Source organism: Ictalurus furcatus, chromosome 17 (genome assembly GCF_023375685.1).
Source record: "Ictalurus furcatus strain D&B chromosome 17, Billie_1.0, whole genome shotgun sequence".
Lineage (NCBI taxonomy): Eukaryota > Metazoa > Chordata > Actinopteri > Siluriformes > Ictaluridae > Ictalurus > Ictalurus furcatus.
This window is the reverse complement of record NC_071271.1, coordinates 10,373,771-10,396,832: the sequence shown is the minus strand read 5'-3', so window position 1 is coordinate 10,396,832 and position 23,062 is coordinate 10,373,771. Positions and strand designations below refer to the sequence as shown.

The 23,062-nt window shown below is 37.5% G+C and overlaps 2 protein-coding genes across 2 annotated transcripts; one reads left to right on the top strand and one right to left on the bottom strand.

Annotated features, from left to right (window-relative positions):
- The first annotated feature begins 18 nt into the window (after positions 1–18).
- Positions 19–12,602, top strand: nherf4a (NHERF family PDZ scaffold protein 4a). The gene is made up of 11 exons (XM_053647814.1): positions 19–356; positions 1,746–1,773; positions 1,893–1,957; positions 2,050–2,255; positions 3,747–3,951; positions 4,087–4,223; positions 4,305–4,509; positions 5,311–5,507; positions 8,130–8,312; positions 8,462–8,686; positions 12,471–12,602. The coding sequence occupies exons 1-11, from the start codon at positions 221–223 to the stop codon at positions 12,501–12,503; spliced, it is 1,620 nt and encodes a 539-aa protein (XP_053503789.1). The 5' UTR covers positions 19–220; the 3' UTR covers positions 12,504–12,602.
- Positions 12,175–23,012, bottom strand: phykpl (5-phosphohydroxy-L-lysine phospho-lyase). Its single transcript, XM_053647815.1, has 12 exons — positions 21,376–23,012; positions 20,130–20,248; positions 19,641–19,800; positions 18,288–18,362; positions 18,105–18,192; positions 17,911–18,027; positions 17,725–17,807; positions 17,246–17,471; positions 15,844–15,998; positions 13,538–13,627; positions 13,311–13,441; positions 12,175–13,116 (listed from the first exon to the last, which is right to left on the bottom strand). The coding sequence occupies exons 1-12, from the start codon at positions 21,432–21,434 to the stop codon at positions 13,097–13,099; spliced, it is 1,323 nt and encodes a 440-aa protein (XP_053503790.1). The 5' UTR covers positions 21,435–23,012; the 3' UTR covers positions 12,175–13,096.
- Positions 23,013–23,062: the final 50 nt, after the last annotated feature.

Genomic DNA, 23,062 nt, shown 5'->3' with positions numbered 1-23,062 from the left:
TTTTGTTTATGAAGTCATAGGTGCATAAAAAGGTGCAAGGTTTAGTTAATTTCTACTGATCCTGTTCATTTAAAAATAGTTAAAATAGTCTACTTTGATTATTTCAGATGTGAACCTAGGCAACGTTATGTAATAAAAACACTGGGGTTTATTGGTGACTGATTCTGGCCTTGCTATTGTCTCATAAACCTCAGCTTAAATATTAAACTCGAGTGAGTTAATGTGGGGGAGAAAGGCGGAGTTCTGTCTACTGAACAGCCTTCATGCTACAGGTGTGCACCTTGAACCCTTTCACTGCCTGCAAACCTGTCATCCAACCAGGACACAAATAAGCAACACCATAAGATACACCACAGGTACCTGTAACCAGAATTCGTTTATTCTCTTTTCGTTTCAGTTTGATTTGATCATTTTACTGTCAAGGTCAAAAGAAGCGTTTTAAAATCTTACCCATTCGACAATGATTTATTTTTATAAGTATGGATTTTGTGAGTGGTTCATTTTACACCTAATACTTCTGATAGGGTTTTCTATTTTATTATACTAGTGATGGGGTAATATACTTTAGCGAGTAATATTATTTAGTAACTTTAAAAAGGTGCATTTCTTGAACGCGTGTTCACGAATGCGGTATAGAAAATTATGCATAGCTTAACATTCAATGCAAGACTACACTATACATGAATTTAAAACAAAAACAACAACAACAAAAAAAACAACAGATATAACAACCTATTTTTGTCAGTTGGCAGTAATTTTTTATTGGTCCTTTTTTTTCAAATTTGCATAAATTTTTTGAAAAATGAGGGTTCATCTATTTAAATATGTATATTTCTAATAAATCTGATCTTTGTATTATGTTAGTATTAAAATGTTCATTTCATTGTAAACACAGATAAACGTCTTCAGATAAAGACTTTGAGTACAGATTGTTGAAATGTTATTTATCATTTAATCAAGAGAATACCATATGGCGTTATAAAAATCATTTGCATGCCATTGTGCTATTTTAAATCTTTACAATTATAAGTTCAATCATTCTCATAAGTTCAATAATTGTTGTCTGTAATTAGCTTGTATTTGGTTTTGTTCTAAACCAAAAAAAAAAAAGTTTTAGTAGATATGTTATAAATGCAAATCTCCAAGTATCTGAAAAAGGATTGCTGTGACCAAAATTGTCATTTCTACCTGTAGTGTTTTGCCTTGAATAATGTCAATGTTAAAGCTTGATGAACAAATAAAGAATGTTTTAACATGGGGATTTATTTACATTTTTGGTGAACACCTAAGCAAAGATTGCTACTATCAAACATGGAAAAGAGTAATCAAAGGAGGACATAACCAGGGTAACACAGGAGAACCTGAGCTGTCTGCTTATATGAAAGATCCGAACTTAGTGAAAGCCTTAGCAAAGAAATCCTGATGCTATACTTCATCCTCAGAGGTTATAACATGACAAAACATGATTAAATGAGAGATGAAATGTGACTAAAATAATGTTCTATGCATTTAATAAATGCAGAATGATTTATTTCTTATTTTCAGTAATGCTACATTACGTCAACATTCTCTTGTTTTTCCATATTAATATTTTGCATTTATCTGAGGCTTCAGTAACCAAAATAATAAGTTAATGTTAAACATCAGCCACACCTGTGGGCAAAATTTTAGACTAAGAATAGACAGTACAAAGTCTTGAATGGATTGACTTACATGGATAATCACTTTTTTTTTTTTTTTAACAGAACCAGGAGATGCAACAGACATGCCACAGTAAGTTTCCCCATCAGTGAACTAACCTTGTGCAGAGTAACTTAATAAATGATCAATTAATTCATGACTGCTCATTGTTAAAATGATTATATATCAACCAACATATTTTAATTTCTAAGGAAATTCACTTTTAACCCAAAAGAAGGGATTGACAATCCAGTGCTGATGATCTCAGATGACCCAGGTAGATGACATGAAAAGCATGATGATAAGATCCTAAATTAAAGTATATAATGTGTAATACAGTAGTATGAAAAGAAACAAATCTGTCTTCAGAGCCAAACTTGTGTCCACGGTTATGCTTGCTGAAGAGAGAGGAGGGACAAGGTTTTGGCTTCAATCTGCGGAAAGAGAGTGGCTGCAGGGGTCATGTTGTGCAGCAAGTTGCCCCATGGAGTGCAGCAGAGCGCAGTGGCCTAAGAGATGGAGACCGCATTCTAGAGGTCAATGAAGACTTTGTGGACAACCAAGAGTATTCCAAGGTGAAGACCTAAAAGATGGGCAGTTGCTTGATTGCTAGCCTAAATTTCCACCTTATTGCATCCTACACAGCATCCTAGATAAACCAGCAAGATATAGAGATCTTTTTTTGTACTAGGAGAGAAATCAATAACGTATGAAATAATATTAATATAATCATAATTAAATAATGAATAAATATTTGCAAAATACACTTTTAGTATGTGTCCTTTACAAAGATGAATGTTGCTTTAAATCTATAAAATAATTAATCTGTAAAATGATAGTGTACCATCAAGGAAAAGTCCACCCTGAAACACATTAAATATGTTTACAGTGAAATGTGATGTGTTTCATGATTCAGATGCTAATTTGTTGGTTGATGTGGCATGTTTGATATTCCTGTGAGAACACTGCTAGCACAGGGTTAGGGTTTTCTGAATTTTTGTTTTTGTTTGTTTGGAAAATCTCAAATATAAGGGATAGCAGTCAGGTTTTCCTGTTAACTTATACTAAATACAAAAGAATGTTTCTCATCTCATTATTCAGCATGTTCAATAGGGATGGGCGATATCTTATCGTTTGCGATATACCTGTAGAAATTCTCCCCACAATAAGAATGAGTCAGTACAGTAACGATAAAGCCTAGTTGATGAGGTATTTCTGTGTGTGACGGTCTGCGAGCCGTTCACAGCTCATGTGAAGAGCGAAAACAAGTACAGCGGAAGGTGGACGTGAAGCTGAGGAGGAGTTTATCGCTAAACGAGGAGCTACATGTACAATCTGGAACTGGTTCGGTTACAGAAAATCAGTTTTAATCTTAGATCAATGTTTGTGTTTCTGAGGCTCTCAAGACTGCATGCAGCTGTCACTTGTAGCCAAAAACAGTGGTGCTATAGTACTATATACAGTACTATATTTTATATCGTCACTGATATCATTATCAAAATAGATACCAGAAAATATCATGATATAGTTTTAAGTCCATATTGCCCATCCCTAATGTTAAATAATTAATGACAGATCCAGCATAGAAGTAGTAAACACATAAATTGCCAGACTTAGAATTCCAGACAGCAGTGCAGCTACTGCCGAACATAATCAGTGCTACCAGATATTTACAATATTTCAAAACAGAAATATGTCATAGCCCTGACTGCATGTAGCTCATTCCCACTAGCACCACTATGAACAGGTAGTCAAATGGCATTGTGGGTACCATAGGAAACCACTAACCAACATGAAAATAGACCAACATGTCAGTGAAAGGAGTTTAACCTAAAACCTATATAAAAAAATGTCATCTCAGTACAATTTCAGTACAAAATAAACATTGCATGGCAGTGAAGATCACATGTTAATAATACTGGTTATTCAGGTGTGTATAAGCATCAGATGAAAGATGCTAAAGGTACAAAAGACAAGGACAATTCAGTACCTTTGTTGGCTCAGCATGTATATGCAAAAACCAAAAACCTGTTTTGCTAAATTTAGCCGTTTGTCTCTTTTTGAAGGTGGTGCTGAAGGTGCAAGCATCTGGTCTACAGCTGTGTCTGTTGGTCTTGAGCGCTGTGGAATATGAAACAGCTGTGTGTGAAGGAATAGACCTCATGGCTCTGTCCAGGGCGAATCGAGGTGAAGGCTGTGCACGTCCTCGTTTGTGCCACATCAGCAGAGAACCCGGCATTGGCCTGGGACTCAACATCTTCCCCATTGAGGGTACTGTAATTTATTTGTACATGTGCAGCAAAAAGAATGAATAATGGTAGAGATCAGTCTTAAAACCCACATACGTATACAGATCTGATCTGCCTGAGGGTGTATAGATTAAGCATGCCTTCTATGTGTGTGCAGGTAAGAGAGGAAAGTATTATCTAAGCCCAGTAAGTGAGGGTCCAGCAGAGAGGGCAGGTGTTCAGGCAGAAGATCATCTGCTCTCGATCAATGGTGTTACGGTCTCAAAACTCACGCATTCGGCACTGATGAAAATGGTTGGTTGGCATGGCATTCATAAAGACGTTTACCTATTGTATTTGTTTTTGGCTAATTTCTGCTGTTTTTTTTTTTGTCAGTTTAAAAAGTGTGGCGAATGTGTGACCATTTTGGTGATAGACAGCAGAAGTGAAGAAAGCTACATGCGTCGAAGATTGCCCATTCTGCCCGCCTTTGCCAGTACTCATAACCTGCCTCACAGGCCAAAAACCCTACACCTTACCCAGGGACCACAGGGTTACGGATTCCTGTTACGTCAAGAGAAGCTGACTACAGGACACATTGGTGAGACTTTCATTATGCACAAGCATTCTTTCATAAGCATCACAAAATGACTGCTTCGTTATGCTTTTATTTAATCTTGTTAAATATGATATTTAATATTTAATGAACAGGGGCATTATTGAGCTGGAACATATTTTGACTAGGCCCCATAGTTCCAGAGAAGGGAAACTGCAATACTACAGCATTCAAAGACATGCTAAAATAATCATTCTTTATTGGTCACATATACATTACAGCACAGTGAAATCCTTTTCTTTGAATACCCCAGCATGTCAGGAAGTTGGGGTCAGAGCGCAGGAGATGATATGGCCATGATACGGCACCCCTGGAGCAGAGAGGGTTAAGGGCCTTGCTCAAGGGTCCAACAGTGGTAGCTTGGCAGAGTTGGGGCTTGGACCCCCGACCTTCCAATCAGTAACCCAGAGCCTTAACCTTCAAGCCACCACTGCCCCCTGTTATACAGTTGTGTGCTTCCAACTTTTTGACAACAGTTTTTTTTATTAGAAAAAAAAAATCCTAATCCCATGAACAAATGAAATAAGGAATTCATTTGATTTCATATGCAAGTCATAAGAAAGGGTATGGATTCACCCTGCCCCTAGCTCTAACCTATATCGTTTCATACAAATTAATTAATCTCCAGTAGTCACTTTATCCTGCTCAGGGTTGTGGTGGATCCAGAAACAATCCTGGGAACATTGGGCATGAGGTGGGAATGCACTCTGGATGGGATGTCTTGTTTCGTTGTGAATTGACTCTCATTGTGATGAACTGTATGCTATGTGGTTTGGCTCCCTACAGCTCACCTGCTGCGAGAGGTGGACCCGTGCAGCCCAGCTGAGGCAGCAGGGATGGAGGATGGGGATCTGCTGCTGGCGGTCAATGGAGAGCAGGTGGAAAACTCTGAGCATGAGGACATAGTCAGCAGAATACGGCAAAGCGGTCAGCAGGTCACCCTTACTACCATCTCTATTCAGGGCAGAGACTACTACACACAGGTGTGTGTGCACACTCACATTCACACATGCAAATACATACAGTACACACACACACACACACACACACACAAGGGTGGAGAACTACATGTTTTGGGGCTACATTCAATACCATACAAAGAATAGTGGTTTAGTAAGACATTAATATTCTGCTGTTTTCCTGTGATCTTGGTGATGTTTTTCACTGTTGTTTTGGGACTTAAAATGGGAGTTATATGCATATCTCGGCTAATTACAAATGTGCTTAAAGGAAAACTCCATCCTGAAACACATTTAAATATGTTTATACTTGGCCAAAAAGTATGTGGACACCTGACAATCACACCCATATATGGGCCTTCCTTAAACTGTTGCTGAAAAGTTGAAAGCACCCAATTGTCTACAACCACAATTTTCCATATTGTCCCCAAAAACAATATGGAAAATGCTAATAAAACAAAGAGGAGTGATTTGTAAATGTACTTTGACTTGTATTTAAACAAAAAACATATAAAGACAAGGCATTTGATGTTTTACCTAATCAACTGCATAGTTTTTTTTTTTAAATGTTTATTTTGAAATTGATGCGTGCAACACATTCCAGAAAAGTTGGGACAGGGGCAATTTAGGACTAATGGCGATGTGATCAGTTGAAATAAGAAGGTGATGTGAAACAGGTGAGGCAATCATCTAATCATAGCATATAAGGAGCCTCCAAAAAAGGCCTAGTCCTTCAAGAGCAAGGATGGGTCGAGGCTCGCCAATCTGCCAACAGATGCGTCAGTGAATAATCCAACACTTTGAGAAGAACATTCCCCAAAGACAAATCGGTGGGATTTTGCTGCATCCACAGATGCAAGTTAAGTCTTTATTATGCAAAGCAGAAGCCATACATCAGCACTGTCCAGAAGCGCCACCAACTTCTCTGGGCTCGGTCTCATCTGAGATGGACAGTAGCACAGTGGAATCGTGTTTTGTAGTCTGACGAGTCAACATTTCAAATAGTTTTTGGACAAAACAGCCGTCTCTGGCTGTTCTCCGGGCCAAAGAGGAAAAGGACCTTCCAAGCTGTTATCAACGTCAGATCCAAAAGCTGTCATGGTATGGAGGTGTGTTAGTGCCCATGGCATGGGTAACTTGCACATCTCTGAGGGCACCATTAATGCAGAAAGATATGTACACATTTTGGAATAACATATGCTGCCATCCAGAGCAGGACAATGCCAAACCACATTCTGCCCTGATTACAAGCTCATGGTTGCGTAAGCAGAGTGCGCGGGTGCTAGCATGGCCTGCCTGCAGTCCTGACCTGTCTCTGATTGAGAATGTGTGGTGCATTATGAAGCGCAAAATATGGCAACAAAGTCCTGGTACAGTTGCACAGCTGAAGAAATTCAGCTGAATTAATATGGATGGATGGGGAAAATTCCACTTGTTAAACTTAACCAACTGGTGTCTTCATAGTTGCAAAAAATAAATTAAATTCACAAAGTAAAACATCAAATAATGTGTTAATAATGTTTTCAATATAGTACAGGGTGAATTTAATTTTCAAATGACTCAAATGACTGGGGTTGTAGATTGTCTTGATCCCTTCACTGGAATTAATGCCCCTGTGCACAAAGTGAACTCCATGAAGACATGGTTTGTCGAAGTTAGTTTGGAAGAACAAAAGGGGCCTGCACAGAGGCCTTCTCTCAACCCCAGTGGACACCTTTGGGATGAACTGGAACACGAACTGCACCCCAGGCCTCCTCACCCAACATCAGTGCCTGACCTCGCTAATGCTCTTGTGACTGAATGAGCACAAATACTCACAACCATACTCCAAAATCTAGTGGAAAGCCTTGCTAGAAGAGTGGAGGTTATTATAACGGCAAAGGGGGACTAAAACAGGAATGGGGTGTTCAAAAAGCACTTATGGATGTTATGGTTAGGTGTCCACAAACTTAGTGTAAGCCTACGTATAGGCCATATAATGAAGTGTTGAGTAATTCTGGTGCAATTGTCTGCTTGTTGTTCCTTTTCCCCATGAGAAGTAAACATTTATATGGTATCTCGATTTCACATGAGACATTGCTTTTGCAGTTACAAAGGTGTTTAATAAGAGGAAACATTTCAGTGATTTCAAGGTTTCACTGTTAGCTCACTCACCATTTTCCAGTGATGTTTAATGTGATATTAATGAGAAATCCACTGTAGAAGTGGTGGAGACCACAAATTTTGGACTTTACTTGCTGGAGGTCACTTATACATTTTAGCAGAGTGCACAGATGAGGAGGTGGGAGAGCTGGACTAAAGCACCGCTGTATCGCTCTGTTTATGTAGAGATGAAGCAAGGGCTAAATCCCGCTGGTACCATTATCAGCATGTAGTTGTACGTCATTCTGGGCAATGTAGGAAACCGTTAACCACAGTGAAAGTAGACCAATAAATAATGAGAGAGGTCTAAACTAAAAAAAGGTCAAATTAAAGATTTCATAACAGAATAAATATTGGCTACCAGTGAATATCACATGTTTATTATAAAGATTAATATACAAATTAATCTTTAAGCTGAAATCAAACAGCTATAGTATGTGGAATCTGTGTGCATTGTGATGTTTGTGGATTAAAGGCATTAATTTCCTCATTTGCCCTTTACAGCTGGGTCTGTCACCACTGATATTTTATGAAGAATACATTCCACAAAGAGAGCGTTTCCCCACAAACACTCTACCATCCATCAACCTGCCACGTCCTCGACTGTGTACCCTTCACAGAGAGGACACAGGATTCGGCTTCAAGCTGGCTTGCAGCCAGAATGAGTGTAGGGTCTACATTGTCCAGGTTCTCATCTGTTTTCTTGGAAAGTTTTATCTATATACAAGCATTAAAAGATTAGTCATATCACAATCACATCAAATTAGATTTCTCCAATGAATCACTGATCATTTCCAAATGCTGATGGAGATTGACACCTTGCATTTATCTGCTAGGTGGAAGCTGGGCATGCTGGAGAGAGAGCAGGGCTGCGGGAGGGGGATGTGATTGTGGAAGTGAATGGGCAGAATGTGGAGCATGAGAATTTTGAAATGGTGGTGACACTGATCAGGAAAGGAGGCACATCACTCATGCTGCTCGTGGTAGACAAGGATGGGTTTGAGAAACTCAGTACAAGTGGTGTACCGATCACTCCGGATGTGAGCTTGCACAGCACACAGGTGAGAAAATGTACTCATGTCATTTCACCCATAGAGAAGCCCTCAAATATGTATGAGCAATGGAACAGTAACTCAGCAATGTAGGGGGAGCTAGAGTATTCAAAAACAAATAGTAAAAACTTAAACTGGGTCCTGTAATGGCCAGTGCAAAGACTGCAAAACCAAGGTGATGTAGTCTCTTTTTATAGTGCCGTGGAATAAACTCACAAGTGACTGAAAGAAGCCTAACTGGTGCCAAAATACTAGGGCTACACGATTATGGTCAAAATGATAATCACGATTATTTTTATCACGATTATTTTTATCATGATTATTCATTGATTTTAGGGACAACATTTTTATTGCACTTTCATATTTAAATAAACAGACCGCTGCTTTCACCTCCATGTTGTGCTACATTCCTGCTAATGTACAAATCTTTGCATCAAATTAGACTGGTCCATAAAGTGCATCATCTCGTAGAAGCAAAATATAAATACAATTGTACCCAAAATATATGATAAGTAAAAATGAAAATGCCATGAACCAAATGAAAATATGCCATCTAATATAACAATATGCAACCAGATGAAAACAACTCTGGCGTATGCAGAAAAGGCAGTAACAGTGTTTACAAGAGGAGAGACGCAGCCAAATCACCCAATAGAGTGACGCATGTTATTTTGAACCCAGAAGTTAGCATCACACCGGTTCCCTCAACAAAAACCCAATAGGATTTTCCCATAGGCTTTTGGATTATTGCAAAAAAAAAAAAAGCTTTGTGATCAACAAAAGTTTACAATACCAACATGTTTTGTCCATCAACATCATTTTCACAAATGAGAGTGTGACAGGACAGGAGAGGGAGAGAGGGCGGGAGAGGGAGACCGCAAGAGAGTGAGAGGGCGGGAGAGGGAGACAACGAGAGAGTGAGAGGGTGAGAGAGCGAGACGGCGGGGGAGGGAGAAAGTGAGAGAGTGGGAAAGGGAGACCACGAGGGAGTGAGAGGGTAGGACAGCGAGAGAGTGAGAGGGCAGGGGAGGGAGAGAGTGAGAGGGTGGGAAAGGGAGACCATGAGAGAGTGAGAGACAGAAAGACCGTAGAAGGGCGGGAGAGGGAGACCGCGAGAGAGTGAGAGGGTGGGAGAGGGCAGGGATCTACTGTAACAATTTCTTTTAGGATCACAGTCAAAAATTTTGGAGCACGGTTTAAGTTTATTTATTTTTTTTGTTTGTTTGTTTTTTTTAGAGATGGTAACATTAATGTGCCACAATATAATGCATAAGTAGGCATGAGAAAACTTGAGCTCATCAAATATGACAGAATTTAGGAACATAGTGTGAGCCATGACAAATTAATTTACCTTCTGATAAACTAAATGTAATATTTTCAGTTAATTTTACAGACTGTATGCAAAAAACAACCACCATTAACCTGTTCCACCTTGTAAACAAATACAATAAACCTCAATGTTCAGTCTTTGAAGTCTGCTCCTCTTAAAAATATATAAAGCTACACGATTAGCCATTTTCCACTCTCATGGTTCTGGTTGGAGTCAGTTCTCAAACTATTCTGTGTATATTGTGTAGATATCTGAATAATCTCATATAGGATGTGATTGGGTGAGTTAATTTACCCGTTAGATGCAAAGAGCTTTAGTTTAATGGTGTTCATTAGGGATGCACCAATCAGGATTTTTACAGCCGAAACCGATCCAGATACCAGTCTTTTTTTGTTTAAGCTTTAATCAGGAGGTCTATCATAAACAGTTAAATGTAAGCTCTCTGCTCATGGTCACTGTTAGTTGAATTAAAATAACAGCAATGAGAAATACTGTTGGTTAATTGCTAAATAAACAAGCATAATATATTTATTTTTAAATATCTTAAAACAATAAAGAGTCTTAATTAAAAGTAGACTAACACAAGCATGATCCATATTAGAAAAAAGGCTAATAGCCTTCTAAAGAAATAGCGAACTAAGCTTAATGTCAAATTGATATTAAATGCAACCCATAGTAATTAAAAATTATTTCACTTCTAATTTTAATTTTATAAAGTTATTATAATATCCATTTTATGTTAAATGATTTATTTATAACTAAGCACATTTTCTGTCTTTACATTCTATTAGATGTTTGTTTTTGTGTGTTTGTTTATCAGTTGTTCCTTTTAGTCAGGTTCCCCAGTACAATGTTGCCATGTCTGCTGATAATAGTGTTTTTTGGGGGGTTAAATCAAAACATGAATGTGGAATTGACTGTTCTGGTAATATCTGGCAACTGTGAGTTTAAATTAAGTGAATACACTGTCTATTAAAGTTGGTGAAGAGAGTGAAGGAAGAGCGACAGTGTACTGTATGTTTACAGACTGAACAGTTGCTAATCTTGAGTATGATTGGTGAGGAAGTATTTAATAAATAAGTTTTAATTAAACCCCCCTTGTAGCGTTAGCGTTATTATTAATTTACTCCGCCCAACGCTGCTGTGTCTACACGAGCAGGTCACAGTCGCAGGTTCGGGTCATTTTGTGGGATCAATAAAAGATGGCGGTTGGTGATATCGGCAAGTTGAGAGACACAGATGATGTTCAGTGTTACTCTTCATAATAATGGCTTCTCTGCAGTATTTCCACACTTGTTCGGTTGACTGAGGTGATGAAAAGCAGTGTGAAAGTAACTGTTGCTTGGTGTAGATGCATTTTGGACTTCCTGTAGTTTTTATTCCGATTGTATTATACGACTCCGAACAGGTCACTCGTACCAGTGCAAGTAAATATTTATTCACAGTCACACAAAATACTTTTCAGTCACAAATGCGAGTGAAATGGTCGCACTGTAGAGCCCGGAGTTTATCTGCAAAGTTTTTTCCTATTCAGTGTGATGACATTTAATGTCCCCGACAACCTCTGTAGTGCCATTTAGCAACATGTTAGTGTCATGATTTCCCCACACGCAAGCGAAGCTGGCAGCTCGAGCGCTAAAATGCTAACTCGTTTCTGGGTTTTGGCACTACAAAATGACGTTATCCCAGTGCCGCTCTATGGTGACTGGCTGTAAGTATAGGAAGCACTTGATTTGATCTGCAGCGGAGTTTTCTATTAGTGGAGGATGAACTTTAAACGTCAGTAGCACAGTCGATCATGTTCATGTAATCGTGGGCAGTCAAAATTGTAATCGCAATCGATATTCGATTAATTGTACAGCCCTACAAAATACAACAACTAAATGAGTTGAAATAAAAGAAATTACTTACTTTATGAAAGTTGATTATCTGAGGTCGTAATTGAGTAAAACACCAAGATTCTTCACCCGTGGTTTGGTCTAACATATTGTCTCTACGTTTTGAATTTAAGCTATTTAATAAAATTGTAGTAGATTTGGATGGGCCAAAGAGAATGAGATCTGATTTTGTTTCATTTAAGTGAAGAAAAATATTCACCATCCAGGTTTTAATATTCTCATTGCACTCATTGAGGCAACAATAAAAATAGACATGTTTTCCAATAATATTTAATAAAAGGATAGGCCTTAATATACAAGGTGTTCAAAAAGTCAGGAACCAATGGGAACATGTTGAGTGAAATAAAAAATCATGATACAGCAGCTGACAAAAATATTTAGAGTGTAAAAGGTGAACATGTAGAGCATAAGTTATAAATAATAAATACAAACTTAAGTCTCATAGGTTCCTGACTTTTCAGACACTGTAGAGGGACACTACAATTAATGGTAGCAACAAATGAATAGACAAACACAGCACCTTCTTAATTTTCATTGGCTTATTTATACAATTCTTTTCTTGCAGGTTCCAGATTCAACACAAGACAATTTTGTATAAATAGTTGTGAACTGACTCTAATAAATCATAATTCATAAATGTGACTAATGTATATATGATTAAGACTAATTCACTGATATACACACATTACAACATGACATGAATGATTAAAATCATTAAAAATAATACACACTTTATTATGGTTAATATACCAAATTCCATGATGACCATGAGTCAGCTTCTGTGTTAGTTTAAACAGTGTAAATCTCCAGACTCCATTAAAAGGGAATACAAAATATATATGAAATATTTGGTTAAAGCAAATCACTCCCTGTTTAAGTTTTGCTATTATTTCTGCACATCATACTTCATATATGCTTGTATGTATATTATAAATGATACACATATTTAGATTTACATATGTATATAATAAACAAGTGTTTTCATTTGGTTAGTGTCCTTCCTTATTTCATCTTATATATCCTCTGTTTGTTTATTGAGGAATAAAGATTTTCTTTTTAAATGTTGTTAATGGTTAGACATTTTCACCAAAGTTTTCATGTAATATAAAATGTACAAATGGAACATAAAAATACACTTAATTGCTTTCTTTAATGTTTCTACTAACCATGTTTGTTTCTGCTGTCCAGGTCTTAAAGGTTGCCTTCAATTTCTGTAAATGTCCCAAAGTTTATTGTTTTGAATAATAAATTAATAATATATTTAGTCTGAGCAATATTTTGTAAAATGGTAAAAAAAAAAAAATGAATAAAATAAATCATAAAATATATTGCATTAGATCATATTTATGTATCATATTAAAATTTTAATTTAATTGGTACGTCAGATCAAAACTGAGTTTCTCACCTGTAAGAATGTGATCAATTTGTTCAATGACCCTTTCAGCATCCTGCATACTGAAACACATAGGGGGTTTAAATTTGATGACGTTCTCCCATGGTCCATCTACGCTCAAGCATATATGTTTCTCTTTCAGTCTGGGGAAATAGAATGACAGAAAATTGTTTTAGATCAAGGTCAGTCTTGAGTGAACATTAATAATGTTCTTTGTCTCATGTCTTGATATTTCTCACCTCCTAACAAGAAGTGCTGTTTCTTCTGTGGCTGGTGTTAAAACCTCTCTATCTTTAACCAGTTCAAAGCCCACAAAGAGACCTACACCACTGTGGAGGATGTAAGGACATTTTTAAGCAAAACACAATGTTCTGTCAAATAGCATGATAATGTCTTCTGGTTTTAGAGGACACTCAGGTTTGAGAGGATGTATATATTTATTAATAAGCATTAGCTGAGCACAAATTATTACAATGTGATTTGAGCCTTAATATGCATGATACTGTACAGTACAGTAAATATTCACCCCTTGAACTTTTCCACATTTGTAGTGTTACAACCTTGAACTGAAAAGGACTCCATTTGGATTGGGTTCAGGAATCTAAACAAAATAGCCCATAATAATTCAGTTGGGATATGGGTATATACAGGGCCTTCCACTAATATTGGCACCCTTGGTAAATATGAGCAAAGAAGGCTGTGAAAAATTCTTTATTGTTTAACCTTCTGATCTTTTGTTTAAAAAAATTCACAAAAATACTCTGCTCTCATGGATATGGAAAACATTTGCAAACAAAACCGGTTTATATCTTTTTTGAATAAAGGTGTGCAACAATTATTGGTACCACTATGAATTCATATGAGAAAAATATATTTGAAGTATATTCCCACTGATATTTAAAATTTTTTTAGCACACCTCGGTGCCTAGGAACAGGAACTTGTTCAACCGTGACTTTTTCACAGGGGTATAAATATGAGACACATGAATATTTTTTCATATAAATATGAAACACGGGCCAAATTCCCTTAGTCATTCATAACAATGGGTAAGATGAAGGAATATAGCTGTGATGTGTGGCAAAAGGTTGTTGAGCTTCACAAAATGGGAAGTGGCTATAAGAAAATAGCACAAGCACTGAAAATGCCCATTTCCACCATCAGAACAATAATTAAGACGTTCCAGTCAACTGGAAACGTTATGAATCAACCTGGAATTGGATGTGTGTCTATACTGTCTCAATGCACTGTGAAGAGGATGGTTCGAGTGGCCAAAAAATCTCCAAGCTGGAAAATTGCAGAAGTTAGTTGCATCTTGGGGACAGAATGTCTCCAAAATTACAATCCGAAGTCACCTACATCACCACAAATTGTTTGGAAAGGTTTCAAGAAAAAAAGCTTCTACTCTCATACAAACTCAAGCATCTTCAGTTTGCCAGACACTACTGGAAATTCAAATGGGATCGGGTTCTATGGTCAGATGAAACCAAAATAGAGCTTTTTGGCAATAAACACCAGAGGTGGTTTTGGCACACCCAGAGAGGTAGCCATATGGAAAAGTACCTCATGCTCATGGTTAAATATGGTGGTGGCTCTTTAATGTTTTGGGGCTGTTTTTCTGCCAGAGGACCTGGACATTGTGTTAGGATACATGGCATCATGGAATCAATTATGAACAGATATTAAATGAAAACCTGACTGCCTCTGCCAGAAAGCATAAAATGGGCCGTGGTTGGATCTTCCAAAAAGGACAATGATTAAAAACATCAAAATCAACACAAAAAATGGTTTACTGACAACAAAGTCAAGGTCCTGCCATGGCCATCCCAGTCCCCTGACTTGAAACCCATAGAAAACCTGTGGGGTGAACTGAAGAGAGTCCATCAGCATTTGCAGGAACTGGAGAGATTCTGTATGGAGGAACGGTCTCAGATCCCTTGCCAGGTATTCTCCAACCTCATCAGGCATTATAGGAGAAGACTCGGAGCTATTATCTTAGCAAAGGGAGGTAGCACAATTTACTGACTGAAAGGGTGCCGATAATAGTTGCACACCTATATTTAACAAAGATTTTATATATATATATATATATATATATATATATATATGTTTTGGATAAACCTGTTTTGTTTGTTTTAGGAGGGCATTAGTCAGAGAAGCAATAAAGAGGCTAAGGGTAACTCTGGAGTAAGCTGGAGAGTTCCACAGGCCAGACTGGAGAAGCTAGTCACAGGACAAGCATAGCCTGGACACTCCACAAAGATGGGCTATATGGAAGAGTGACGAAAAGAAAAGTATTAGGTGTTTGGAGATGGCCAAAGGACATGTTAGATACCAAACTTGTGGAAAATGTCTGGTATGGAGATATTGGGTGCAAAATGGATGCAGCCAAATACATGACAATCCTAGAAGAAATCCTGTTCAATTGTGCAAGACACTTGAGACTTATGCAAGATGATATATATGTCTTGTAGACAATGATACATAGTGATAGCGTATCTCCAAAAAATCACCTCAGGGATTGCATTATTGGTTATATATACTCACCGCACATCTCCAATAATTGGGTGTGTAGCCTGGAGCTCTCGGAGGAGCTTCATCAAATGATTTCCAACACGAACGGCATTACTTCTCAGGTCCTCTTTCTCAATCACATCTAGTACTGCGAGGCCAATTGCACAGGACACTGGGTTTCCACCAAACTGCATTGAAAATAGAGTCAAATAGATAGATATATAGGTAATATATACCTACAGTGCTGTGAAAAAAGTATTTGCCTGATTTCTTTTGTTTTTGTGTACATCTCATGCTAAATAGTATTAGATCTTCAAACGAAATACAACATAAAACAAAGGCAACCTGAGTAAACAAAATACAGTTTTTATTTATTTATTTTATTGAAGCAAAAAAAAGTTACCAACACCTATCACCCACGTGAAAAACTAATTGCCCACTTAAACTTAATCTTATCTTTTAACGGGAATAACTGCAACCAAACGCTTCCGATACCTGGGTATCAGTCTTTCACAGTGTTGTGGTGGAATTTTGGCCCACTCTTCTTTGCAGAATTGCTTTAGTTCAGCCACACTGGAGGGTATTTGAGCATGAAATTCCACAGCAGCAAAATTGGTTCAAGTCACTTTTAGGCCACTACAAAACTTTAATTTTGTCATTCAGAGATAGACTTACTCTTATGTTTTGGATCATTGTCTTACTGCATAATCCATTTGCACTTGAGTTTCAACCTACGGACTGAAGACCAGACATTCTCCTTGAGATTTTCTGGTAGAGAGTAGAATTAATGTTTCTCTCAATTATTGTAAGATGCCCAGGCCCTGAAGCAGCAAAGCAGCCCCACACTATCACACTTCCACCACCATACTTGACCATAGGTATGATGTTCCTTTCGTGGATTTCTGTGTTTGGATTATGCCAGATGTAACGGAACCCCTGTCTTCCAAACAGTTATTATTTCTGGAATTTAATATAATTTTGGCATAGTGTGTTACTGGGTAAGACCTTTTAACTAACTTCATGCTGTTAAAAAAAGTTCTATTTAAGTGCTGATTTGATTGAACAGGGTTTGCAGTAATCAGACCCGGTTGTGTCTAGTCCAGCTGAACCCCATTATGAATGCAGCTTCATATATTCGGGGAATTATTAACTGTAGGAGCAAATACATTTTTCACACAGTTGGTATTAGATAACTTTGTTGCTTCAATACATAACATTATCATTTAAAAACTGTATTTTGTGTTTACTCAGGTTGCAAAATCTTAGAGTTTGTTTTAATTTCTGAAACAATTTAGTATGAGACGTACACAAAAACAGAAAAATAAATTTCACAGAATTGTATATAATATAAAGTATGGCTCTGGCAACTTGCTTATTGAAAATCCTGCTCAATTTCCAGAGCAATACAATATGAAACAACATAAGAGCATCTCACAGTGTTGAAATATTCAACTCCATTGCCCGTAAAGGCACCAGCTATCTCCTCTGTGGTAACCACACATGCCAAAGGATGCCCGTTGCCCATTGGTTTACCCATAGTCACAATGTCGGGGCAGAAATCTTCGCCTTGGAGTTGAAAAGCCCAGAAGTGGCTTCCCACACGGCCAAAGCCTGTCTGAATTTCATCAGCTACAAAAATGCCTCCTGCAGCATGGATATACCTGTAATAATGCATTTATTTGCCCAGTTACTTCAATCAGCACTTCCCAAGAATTATAATTTACTATATTCCGAGTGGGAATATAGTAGCAGTGTAGAATACACTTCAGAAATAAAATATTCTGAAATTCCTCAATAACAAAAGCAAGCATTAAATATCCTGATATCATATGTCAAATTACTGTCACATGTGTACTGTATGGTCATGTGAAATAAAGATTCATGACATTACAAAACAAAATACAAAACACCTACTGTGCAACTTTTTGAAAGTATCCAGGTGGCAAGATGATATGTCCAGCAACACTGGGTAAGGACTCTACAAAGAAAGATGAAATCTATATGCATTAAGAAAAAAAAAAAAGATTCAAATTTTAATACACACTGCCAGACAAATCTTTGTGCCTTCTTAGAGAAATCTTTAAACACAATACCGCGTACCTTGCGTCCTCTCTTATGTACTTCATCAATAAGATTCCTCACAGTATCTGCATAGGCTTCTGCTGGGTTGGGATGATCTGCACGGTAAAGACCTCTGTAGGTATCAGGGATTGGTGCCTGTATGAATCAAACCAGTTTAAATTGAAGCTAAGAACAATGTAGAAAATTCTGTGTTGTTTGCGTTTCTTACTCACCACATGAACCCACTCTTTTTGGCCTGACAGCTTACGGAACTTGTAAGGACTTATGTCAATAAGACTGGTAAGATGGCCATGATATGCACTTCATAGGAGGAAAATGGCAACACGGACTCAATCACATGAAAAACAAGGGTATCTGTTTAAATATTATATGGTCAAAATGGTTAAAGTTCTTACTGGTCTAGAACTATAACATCCTCGTGTTGGGTAAACTGACGGGCCAGCCGCAAGGCAAGATCATTAGCTTCTGAGCTACAGAAACAGATATTTAAATCTGTTACCATGTTGTGGTTCTCCATATGCTGTACAATGACATGCACTACAATAAAACTACAGTATTTACAACCCCAATTCTGAAAAAGTTGGGACAGTATGGAAAATGCTAATATAAACAAAGGAGTGATTTGTAAATGTACATTGACTTGTATTTAAACAAAAACATATAAAAGACATGGTATTTGATGTTTTACCTAATCAACTGCAAATTTTGTTTTTTGTTTTTTTAAGATAAACGTCTATTTTGAAATTGATGCATGCAACATGTTCCAAAAAAGTTGGGACGGGGCAATTTAGGACTAATGGCAATGTGACAAGTTGAAATAAGAAGGTGCTGTGAAACAGGTGAGGTAATCGTCTAATCATAGCATATAAGGAGCCTCCAAAAAAGGCCTAGTCCTTCAAGAGCAAGGATGGGTCGAGGCTCGCCAATCTGCCAACAGATGTGTCAGCAAGTAATCCAACACTTTGAGAACAACATGCCCCAAAGACAAATCGGTAGGGTTTTGGGCATTACACCTTCTTCTCCAGGCCAAAGAGGAAAAGGACCATACAAGCTGTTATCAGCGTCAGGTCCCAAAGCCAGCGTCTGTCATGGTATGGGGGTGTGTCAGTGCCAATGGCATGGGTAACTTGCATATCTATGAGGGCATCATTAATGCAGAAAGATATGTACACATTTTGGAGCAACATATGCTGCCATCCAGATCAGGACAACGCCAAGCCACATTCTGCTCGGATTACAAGTGCATGGTTGCATAAGCAGAGAGTGCGGGTGCTAGCATGGCCTGCCTGCAGTCCTGACCTGTCTCCGATTGAGAATGTGTGGCGCATTATGAAGCGCAAAATAAGGCAACAAAGGCCCTGTACAGTTGCATAGCTGAAGAAATGCATAATGAACGAATGAGGGAAAATTCCATTTGCTAAACTTAACCAACTGGTGTCTTCAGTCCGAAACACTTAATAAGTGTTATTAAAAAGAAAAGGTGATGTTACACACTGGAAAGCAGTTGACTGTCCCAACTTTTTTGGTATGTGTTGCAGTCATCAGATTTTAAATGAGTGTATATTTCCAAAATAAATTAAATTCAGAAGGTAAAACATCAAATAATGTGTTAATAATGTACTTTCAATATAGTACAGAGTGAACTGAATTTTCAGATGACTCTTTTTGTTGTATTTTTTGCATTTTCCATACTGTCCCAACTTTTTCGGAATTGGGGTTGTAGTTCTCAATTGAACAAAGGCTCTTACCCTGAGTTGACAAAGTAGAAGACACATAGCTTCTTGGGTAGAGTGGCTGCAAGGCGGTTTGCGTACTGGATTATATTATCATGGAGAAACCTAGTGTTTGCATTAAGAACCTCCATTTGAGTTGCTGCAGCCTGAGTGATGCTGGGGTGACAGTGACCCACTGCAAGATGCACATCAAAACATCCAAATCATTTTCTTTTTACATAAATGCATGGGTTCTCAAACTTGTTCAACCCTCTAACCAATAAAATGCATTCCGTGAACCCCCTCAGCATAGGTTTTTATGAACATAATCTAATTATTCAAACATTATGTTCATTTTTTAAGTTTGCACAACAATCTTTTGCCTACTCCTGAACTTTGCACTGATAGTCCAATTATTTATACATGATTGTTACTGAGGACCTTTGGATTAATCCAATTAAGTTCAAGTGACTGGATAAACAGATTGATACCTATAAAGTATTGATAAAGTACATTTACACATACCGTGCTGCACATTGCTAATGCAGTCTAAGTACTGTGTCCCATTCTCATCATATAAATACTGTCCTTGTGCTCTCACTATTTTCACTGGGTCATGAGAGAAAAAGAGTCTGCATGACTGCCTGTAATGACAATGGAAATCATGAGTAGGGTGTTGTTAAGGACAGGTTCATAAATGCAACTGTGATAAAGATAGCTTGTGTTTAGGATCCTGCTGGGTCTAAATCCAAAGTGCAGTTACGCTGAATATAAAAAGTCTATACACCCCTGTTAAAATGACAGGTTTTTGTGAAGTAAAAGAATGACACTAAGATAAGTCATGTCAGATCTTTTCCCAGCTTTAACATGAAATTGCAAAGTACACAAATAAAGTGAAAAACAATCAGAAACTTTTTTTTAGGGAAAAAATAATAAAATTACCAGAACCTAGTTGCATAAGTCTGCATGCCCCTAAACTAATACTTTGTTGAAACATCTTTAGATTTTTATTACACCACTTTTTGTCTCTATCTGGATGAGACATCTTGACTTATATAGCTGCAATCCTTTCCAACTCTTTCTTGTAAAAACATTCTAAATGAATCAAATTGTAAGGGCATCTCCTGTGCACAGACCACTTCAGGTCACCCCACTTTTGGTGAAACCATTCCTTTGTTGATTTGGTTATATGCTTTGAGCCACTGTCATGCTGAAAGGTGAAATTCCTGAAGCTGAAGGTTTTGCACTAAAATTGACTGGTATTTGTAGCTATAAAATCCCCTGTTCTGGCTGAAGAAAAGCAGCCTTAAAGCATGCTGACACCACCTTTTGTAACTTCTTTATTTTTCCCTAAAATGTTTCGGATTTTTACCACTTAATTTTTAGATGTTGTAATTTCACACTGTGGTTGGAAAACGTCCTGAAATTATTTCTCTTGGTTCCATTTTTTACTCCACAAAAACCTTCCATTTTAACAGTTGTGTGTAGACCTTTTTTAATATCTAGTCTTTTAATATAAGACTATTTACACTATCACAATATGCTGCCTATAATTTTCTGCTGAAGGAATTTGCTGATAAAATCACATTCACGAAGAAGACAAGATAGCACAAAATACTTGTGGTATTGTTTCACATATGTAGTTTCTTAAGTATTACAAATGCGTGCTGAGACAGTTGTTCAAGGCAGGACAAACTGTTACACTCTATATTAATCGTGGTAACTACACAACTCCGCAAAAGAGTAACAAAAAGATTTCTTCCAGACATACCCAATCAGCTTTTTGCGCATTTTCAAAGTGTATTCCTTGGGGAAAAGTTCCAACGCCATTACAGCGATTCCACACAAGTTCTCTTCTCCTGCACCGTCAGCAAATGTGGCTTGGGCTGCGTCCGAAATCGCTTATAGTGACAGTCCCTACTGCATTGCCCGTGAAAGAGTACGTACTAATCAGCTTGTGCGTGTTGTATGAATACATCCAGGACAGACTACATTCGCCATATTAACATTACCATGTGACCTTTGACGTCATCATAAACGCTAAAATCTTAAAAGGACCACCAGATTAAAGTAACCGCAGTAACAGCAAAACTGAATTAGTTAACTGAATTAGTAATGTAATGTGGGCGGGGTTAACAGGTAAATTCATTACTGTTATCTTGGCCGGCTGTTAGCTAAGGCATGATGGAGATCACAAAAAAGGTTTTAAACGCTGTGACAACTGTTTTCTTGTAATTGAAAGTATAGGAATGTAAATGGTAAATGGTCTGAACTTATATAGCGCCTTTTAACCTTAGCAGTTCTACACCCATTTACACACAAACGCACACACCAATGACAGCAGAGCTTCTGTACCATGCAAGGTACTTGTCTGCCATCAGGAGCAACTTGGGGTTTAGTGTCTTGCCCAAGGACATTTCGGCATGTGGAGGCATGTGAGCCGGAACTCTGCGGTTGGTGGACAACCAGCTCTACCCCCTGATCCACAGCTGCTTCAATGTGATTGCACAAGCTTGCACAACTTAGGTGGGCTCTAATAAAAGATTTTATGCTAAGTGGGATACTGTTAATCACCTTATTGAAGTCTCTTTTACAAAACGTAGCACCCTTCAGAGTAATATGTTCATTAAATGAGAGAAGTTCCCCTTGATTATTCAAGAGATCAGAGCTTAAAAAAAAAAAAGGACATTTTGCGCCACCCACTCCTTCAAAAAAAAAAAAAAAAAAAAAAAACAGTCTTGTATAGGTAATACAATTGTTTAAATGCAATCTTCCAAGATTCAAGAGCTTGTCTATGAAAATTTGATAGGTAATTTGCAACTTTTATATTTAAAGATAATAAGAATTTAAGGTCACCAAATGTTTAAAATATCAGATTAGGGATCCAAAACCAGGGTAAGTCACTGATAAATTTACTGTGAACACTCTTCCCTCTTTGTTCCTTTGATTAACTTTTCCACCACTGCATGAAACCAGTTTCAACCAGTTTCATCCATCTTCTTGTAGATTTCCCTTATTGAACAATAAAGCAGATCTGTTTGAATATTAAAGCAAGACTTTAGGCTATTTTATCTGTACAAGAGGAAAAGTATCCTAACCCGAATAATAACAATATTAATGAACATACAGCAAGGTAAAAAAAAAAAAATGTAGCCGACTCTTGGCAGACAATATAGCCTATTCTTATAAATACGACTTTAGGCCAATAAAACGAACAAAGTTTTATTATATATGCATGACCACAAATAAATATTTTATAATTGGGCATGAAACAACCATAGTCACTTATGTATCCATTAAAAACGCATTGCTTATAAAGTTAAAAATGAAGAAATTAAGTCAGATCCATTGGCCACAGTGCTGCAAACAAGAACACAAACCAAAACAAATAATCTGCCATTTCACAAAAAATTCAGCACACACACACACACACACACACACACACACACACATATATA